At 55.3% G+C, this 7,195-nt stretch overlaps 1 protein-coding gene across 1 annotated transcript in view; it reads right to left on the bottom strand.

Annotated features, from left to right (window-relative positions):
* The window catches only part of TFCP2L1 (transcription factor CP2 like 1), a gene marked incomplete at its 5' end in the record, with an annotated part of 55,721 nt that extends 55,336 nt beyond the window's left edge, over positions 1 to 385 (bottom strand). Inside the window, one exon of the mRNA XM_077755265.1 lies at positions 342 to 385. Coding sequence (XP_077611391.1) covers positions 342 to 385 — 44 coding nt within the window. The remainder of the gene's footprint in view (positions 1 to 341) is intronic.
* Positions 386 to 7,195: the final 6,810 nt, after the last annotated feature.

Below are 7,195 nucleotides of genomic sequence, written 5' to 3'. Positions count from 1 at the left end.
CTTGGGCGGGGGGGGGGATGGGCACTGAGAGTGGCTCTCACTTCTGGGCTATCAGTGCCAGCGACTCCCAGAGAGAGGAATTCTCACGATTCACTTTCTCTGAGCCCATACCAAATGCCCTTTGGGTTAAATCAGACACATTTCATAAACTGTGACCAGGATGGAAATAAGGACAGGCTAAAGCTGGTTCAGGCGAGTTCAGAAAATGAAATGACTGCCCATTAGTGCCCAGCCAGCTGCAGAACAGGGAAAAACAGTCCTCCAGGAACCGAAGCTAACGGGGGCTCTTACTTCCTTAAAGGGGATGGGAGAGAACTTTGAAAAAAACAAGCACGACTTACTTGTCCCTCTGAAGAGCACTAGTCAAGTCCCTGCAGAAGAAGAAAGATTTCCATCAAGGGTCATACACGTGTGGGCCCCAGGCCAATAACGCAAGACCACCTGGACGGAGGGGGCCACCTGTTCGCCAGAGCCCCCGCCCGCCGGCCCGCGGGGCTGAAGCGCGGGGACGGCCCTCGCCGCTCACCCGTCCCGCGGCCCAAGGTGACTGGAGAGGGCGCGCGGCTCGGAGGACCCGCGCAGAGAGGGGCAAAGAGCAGGGGTCCAGACGTCCCCGCGACGGGCACCGGGCCGACGGCAGGAAGTTTCCTCTCTCTTCCCACGCGAGCGTGGACAGGCNGGAGCGAGCGCGCCTCGGCGCGGCGGCAGCGGGAGCTGAGGGTGGGGCCCAGGTGACCCTGCCCGCCGCCCGGACGACCGCACCGGCCTCCTCCGCGCGCCGCCCCGGACTCTGCGCCCAGGGCGGGTCCGCACCGCTGCGCCGTGGTCGGTGGCGGAGGACACTCTTCGCCCCCTTACCTTGCTCTTGTTTTTTCATAGCACTTTACACGCTCTGAAATCGTGGCACTTTTTATTTTCGTTGATTGATTGTCTTTCCCACTAGAATATAAGCCGCAAGAGGTCAAGGCCCGGAGTCCAGCTCCTCGAATATCCCCGCTGCCTGGAAAGTGCTTGGAACATAGTAAGTGCTTAGTAAATATTTGTTGAATAAATATGGGTGGAGGGGAGGAAGAATGCGTCGAGGATGTCATCAGTGAAGACTTCCTGGATGAGATGACATTGAACCTAGATCTTATAGAGTTGGAAGAAGCATCTTTGTGAACATCTGGAGGGAAAGTGGCTCAAGGCAAGCGCGACAGGAATTGCCAAGGCAGATCTACTTTAGCAGGGCTGGGACCAAGGGGATAAGGAATAAGGTGAGAGAGTTGGACAGGGCAGGTCACAGAGGGCCTGGCTCTCCCGGAGCTGGGATTTCTAAGTATTTTTTTAAGGAAGGGAGTTGGATATGTGATTTTCTTTTTGTTTTGGTTTTTGGTTTTTTTTTTTTTTAATGTTTTATTTGTTTCTAAGAGAGAGAGAGAGACAGCGTGAGCAGGGGAGGGTCAGAGAGAGAGGGAGTCACAGACTGAAACAGGCTCCAGGCTCTGAGCAGGCAGTCAGCACAGAGCCCGACGCGGGGCTCGAACCCACGAACCGCGAGATCATGACCTAAGCGAAAGTCGGACGCTTAACCGACTAAGCCACCCAGGCGCCCCTGTGATTTCCTTTTTGTAAAGATCAGTCTGTTAGACAATGGGTAATGGGGGAGTGGTCAGAAAGGAGGGAGTGGAGGTTATAGAGCCATGATTCACACCGAGTGATATCCAGNCACCCCCCCCCACCCCCCACCCCTCGCCACTGCAAGGCACAGCGCCGAAGAGCGAAGAGTGGGATTTTCTGTCTCTGGGTGTTGATGCGATGGAATGAAGTGCCGGGAAGACCCGGAAGTGAAACTCAAGCCCCCCAGGCATGGATGTGGGTAAAACACTCCCTTACTCTGCTCTCACAGCAGCTCTTCCTCTGGCCGCAGGTCACAGCTGGCTTCCTCTTAGCGGCTCTCAGGGACCACCATCTCCCTGATGTTCTTCTATCCCAAGAGGAGAACGAAAGTGTGTCATTCCAGTCCCCCTCTAAGGAAGGACTTATTGTGAGAGCCACAGAGAGTGCTGTAAGCAGATAGCCCCCAACCCTCAGCTCTGCTGCACGCATGAGCCTCCTCGTCCAAGGTCACACCCAGGTAGGGGTGGTCCGCATCCCAATGAGGCCTAAGACAGGAGAATGAAAGTTGGCCATCTTCTGCTGATGGGCTAGTTTAGCCCCAGGACTCGCCCAGGGGCAGTCAAACCTGTCATGGGTTCCTCCCCTAGGACCCCCTTCAGTCCACTCCTGCCTCCTTCCCATCCCTTGCACAGGTATGAATCTCAAGGCAACTTCCTAATAAACATCCTGAACCCTAAGCTCTGTCTCGGGGTCCATGATAAGTGCAGCATCTAAATGGGAGGCTCTGGGGTCGTGTGCAAAGAGCACACCCTTTACTGGATCCCTTCACTAGACAGATATCCCCACAGCACCTGCCATGTGCTAGGCACGGCAGGGGTGCCAGCGTGCGTCCTACCTGGAGAGGCCTTCGGAAAGCAACAATTACAGTGTGGGTGATCAAGGCAGCGGAGGCTGCTCGGTGAATATGCCGGAGGGCTTTGAGCCCCCCGGGGAAGGTGATGGGTAAATGGAAGCCGAGCCAATCTGTGAGGTGGGTGGGGGCTGGAGGACTCTCTCCCACTGAGCAGACAGTATGTGCGAAAGATTGGCGGGAGGGACCTGGACGTGGGAAACAGACCTGGAGTTGCGCACCCGACTGTCAGGATCGGTGACCCTGGGTGCAGTGAACCGACCGCGTGCCGCTTCCCCCATCACTATGGCCCTGTGACTTGCTTTGACCATAGAGTGCAGTGGAAATAATGCTGGCCCTGTTTCCAGGCCGGCCCCCAGGAGGCTAGGCAGCTTCTGCCTCTGCTTTCCTGGAATCCTGCCCCCCCTCCTCCCATGTAGAGCGTCTAACTGCCCTGTTGGAGATCAGAGCCCAGCCAGCCCCGGCCACCACCAGCAGCAGACACCTCACGGAAGGCACATGAGCCCTGCCATCGATCCTCACCCAAAACTTAGACTCGAGAGCCGTACTCCTGAGCTACCATCAAATCCTGTCCTAAAGCGCTGCGTTCCTTTCCTGGGACAAGACTGGCCGGTGTGCTGGGGGCCAGATGTGTGTCTGTTCCTGACAGTAGCAGCCCGGGGCCCCACAGAGTCCTCGGTGGCCAACACCCTGGGGGCAGCTCCCCGAGGGATCCCAGCTGCTCTGGGAGGTCACCGTGAGGAATCCGGGTCCTGATGCCTGAGAGGGTGGTTTTGACAAATGCATAGGAGTGTCTGGGTGACCAAGGCTGGGCGAGGGAGGGATGCTAGCCAGAGGGGAAAGTGTAGAGTTATGTGTGTCCCAGTATTGTTTGTAATCGCAAAGATTGGAGACAAATTAAATGTCCATCCATAGGAGGCTGGCGATCCCATGTGTGGCCCGGTCACGTGATAGAGTTCTCTACAAGCCTGCAAATGAACTGGAACTCCGTGGGTGGAGCTCACGAACATAAGGCCGCAGCAGACAGAAGCAAAGTATAGGCTACACCATGTATAATATTCTTTCTCGGGTTTAGAAACATGCAGAATAACACTAGATGTTGCACCAAGTCTTTATCTATGTGGGTAGGAAGTAACAAAACACAGTTCTCAGAGGAGGGGGCACCTCTGGGGAGGAGGGCTCACATAGGGGCCTTCAACTACCCGGTGGCCATTACCACTATTTATGGTAATAATGTCTCCCTTAGGCCGGGTAGTGGGAACTGAGTGGCCATTAGAACACTCTATGGGGCACCTGGGGGGCTCAGTCAGTTAAGCATCAGACTCTTGATTTTGGCTCAGGTCATGATCTCACAGTTTGTGACATCGAGCCGGCATTACGCTCTATGTTGGCAGCGCGGATCCTGCTTGGGATTTTCTCTTTCTCCCTCTCTCTCTTCCCCTCCCACACATGCGCGCACTCTCTCTCTCTCTCTCTCAAAATAGACATTTGATTATTAATAGACATTAAAGAAGAAGAAGAAGAAGAAGAACACTTGAGGCGTTTTGGCAATCTGAAATATTTCATTAATAGATTTATTTCTAAGTATGTGCAAAGCCAGAAGCATCAGCGGCCCCAGGTGTGGCACAGGAGAGGAAGGAAAAGCATCCTGTTAACCCTGCTCCAGAATTCCAGTTTCACCTGCTTTGCCTGGAGAGGACAGGGCGCCTTCTAAAACAGTTGGAAAAGGCAGGTGCCGATACCCTCACGTATTTGCAGGTAGCGAGCAGCTTGCGTCTGTCCAGACCCGTGACCTCTCCCTGGGTGGCCCGTGCCCCTAGCCCCGATGTCAGCCACTCAGGGCCCACACACAGAGGAGGGACTGCTCATTTTGGGCTAGGTGGAAAGGAGGTGCCCACCCCAGCTGCTCACATGCGGGGAGGGGGGGCTAGTAGACCTCAGTGATGTCTGATCCCCAAAAGCCATGGATTTTCCTGACTTGGGCTCCCTGAAGGGGAGAAGGACTGAGATCCCAGCTGTTATTTTGGGAAGATCTTGTCTGGGCTGGACAGTAGCCCTGGGAAGGAGGGGCCACGTGCCCTCCAGCAGATGGGGAAGGAGAGATTTCAACAGAGCAAGGGAGCAGCGCAAGTTTGCAAGACCCAGAGACAGAAGGAAAAGGCCAAAGGGCCAAGAGGAGGTGCAGACTACAGTGCCTGTCTATCCACCCTCCCTAGAAAGCCACGTGGTCTGCCCCTGCCAATTCCTCCGGCAGGTTCCCTTAGGTGAGATGCCTCTGCAGAGCTCATAGGCAGGGATTTCCTCCCAGGAGAGCCTGGGGAGGGCGCTGTTACCCCCACAGCCTTGGTGGACAAAGGGTTGCCAAAACACGCAGTGCACAGCACTGGAGGCCGGGCCAGCCCTCACTGCTGTGCCCACAGCCCAGACAGAAAATAGGATCGGGCTGAAAGGAGAGAGCCCTCGCCCCAGGGTCTCTGGCCTGCCAACCTCCTTACAGGGCCTCAGACCCAGATGCCCTCTGAGGGGCAGTGCCCTACCCAGGGGACACAGAGCAGACTCCCACATGCTGAGTGATGGCCCTGCATAGGCATTAGTTTAATTCATCCAATCCCCACCGCACCCCTGCAAGTTACAGTGAGGCTACCCCAGGAGGGGACGAGGGCATCATGCAGGCAGGGACTCACCCAAGGCAACATGCCTGAGATCCAAGATTCAATCCCAGGCTGTCGGACTCTCTGGACCTCTGTACTCCTTCCCGTTTGGCACAGCGCCTTGACCCCCAGCCTAGGCCAGGGTCTGGGAAGGGCAGCTGTGCACCGGGTTCTAGCCCAACTCAGGATACACCCAGCCTGCACCCAACAGCTGGGGAAGGCTGGGGTGTCTGGGGCCCTCGGGAGCTGACAGCCCAACGGGAAGGCAAGGATGGACCCGGCGTCTGAGCCTCTACCAGGCTCTGGAATCTCCCAAGCAGGAGACTCCCCCCATGGCCTCCTCCCAAATGCATGTCCTGCACCTGACGTGGAGTCTTCATAGAGCGGTTACTTGTGGACTGCTGGATTAACCAGATGCACATAAGCCGCGATGAAACACCGTGGTGGATGCTTCAAACGGAAACTCACTAGTACAGTCTATTCCATAATTAACTCATCTAGCAGTAACAGAAATGCACGCAAAATTTACAAGGTGGTGCCCAGAAAGAGAATTCTCCTGGCCCCTTCCACTTCTCCCCTCACCCAACTCTTCAGGCTTAGCAATTCCCACAGGCTCTGCCTGCACATGTGTGTCCACAGATTATGGGAGGCGCACTGGGGATTTAGAACTATCTAGAGATTTTAGAGCTGGGTAACCCAGGCAGGCTTCCTGGGGGAGGAGAGGATGGGTCATTTGAGCTTCCACCTTCCTCTGCCCACCCAAGGGAGGTAGGATTTCTATGGTGAAGGAACAGACGTGATTCGCCAGGCATGAGCAAGAATGTGTGCAGAGGTGCAGAGGGAGGAAACAGCGTGGTTCTCTATGGATACAAACATGGGGGCGCACAGGGCAGACCCCTGGAGTAAGAAGGGGGCAAGTGGCAGCCCCAGTGACCTCTGCCTTCTGGGGAGTGGACGGGTTGTGTCACCCTGGGCAAGTCACTTGACCTCTCTGTGGCTGACTGTGTGATGGACGTTCACTGAGGAGTGCTCTTGGGCTCAGCAGCTGTGTGGGAGCGAGTGAGGGTAGGAGTGGCTGGAGGAGTGGCCACAAGAGTGGGTGAAGCTGTGGGGGGGGAGGTCTCAGTGGATCCTGTGGGAGCTCTGGGGCTGGGCTGGTTCTCAGAAGTGTCCAGAATTTGAGCAAGGGATGCACCCACACTCACCAGTGAGAGACACAGGTTGCCCCTGGGGAAAGGACATGACCTTGAGCAAAGGGACTCAGCTGGAGGCCAGTCCTGGAGAGGGACCCAGTCAGTGGCATGAACTGCCTGCAGGGGCTTGTGTGCCTCTGCAGGGAGGGGAACCCTGCGGGGCACAGCACCCACCATGCTCTTGACCTGAGTCTCATTTGTGCAGTGGAGAGGACGACACGTGCCTCGTGGCTGCTGGGAGATCAGGGGGTGGGGGGGAGGAGGAGAGATGGGAGGGGGACAGTGCATGGCCTCTGCAGAGCACCCTCTCCCTGCCTTCTCTAAAGCACTTTCCCTTTTTCAGCTGCATGTCACCAATCTCGCCTTTAATTACTTTTTGAATGCTCCAAAGTGTAGTGGATGTGGATTAAAAAACCCAGGTGCTAGTTTCATTCTGCTGCAAGTAGCAAAGGTCCCCAAATAAAGAGAGCTTAGAGGCGCCTGGGTGGCTCAGTCAGTTGAGTGTCCAACTCTGGCTCTGGTCATGATCTTGCCATTTGTGGGTTCAAGCCCCACGTCGGGCTCTGTGCTGACAACTCAGAGCCTAGAACCTGCTTCGGGTTCTGTGTCTCCCTCTCTCTCTGCTCCTTCCCTGCTCACGCTCTGTCTCTGTATCTCTCAAAAATAAATAAAAACATATACAAAATTTTTTTTAAATAAAGAGAGCTTAAATGAGATAGACACTTACTTCTACCTTAAATCCTAAAGGTCTAGAGTTTACACCATCTGATAAGTTACCCATGAGCCACGTGTGGTCACGGAGCACTTGAAATATGGCCAGTCTTTTTTTTTTTTTTTTTTTT

Source organism: Crocuta crocuta, unplaced genomic scaffold (assembly GCF_008692635.1).
Source record: "Crocuta crocuta isolate KB4526 unplaced genomic scaffold, BGI_CrCroc_1.0 scaffold548, whole genome shotgun sequence".
Taxonomy (NCBI): domain Eukaryota; kingdom Metazoa; phylum Chordata; class Mammalia; order Carnivora; family Hyaenidae; genus Crocuta; species Crocuta crocuta.
The sequence above is the reverse complement of the archived record's forward strand: the minus strand, read 5'-3'. Positions and strand labels throughout refer to the sequence as shown.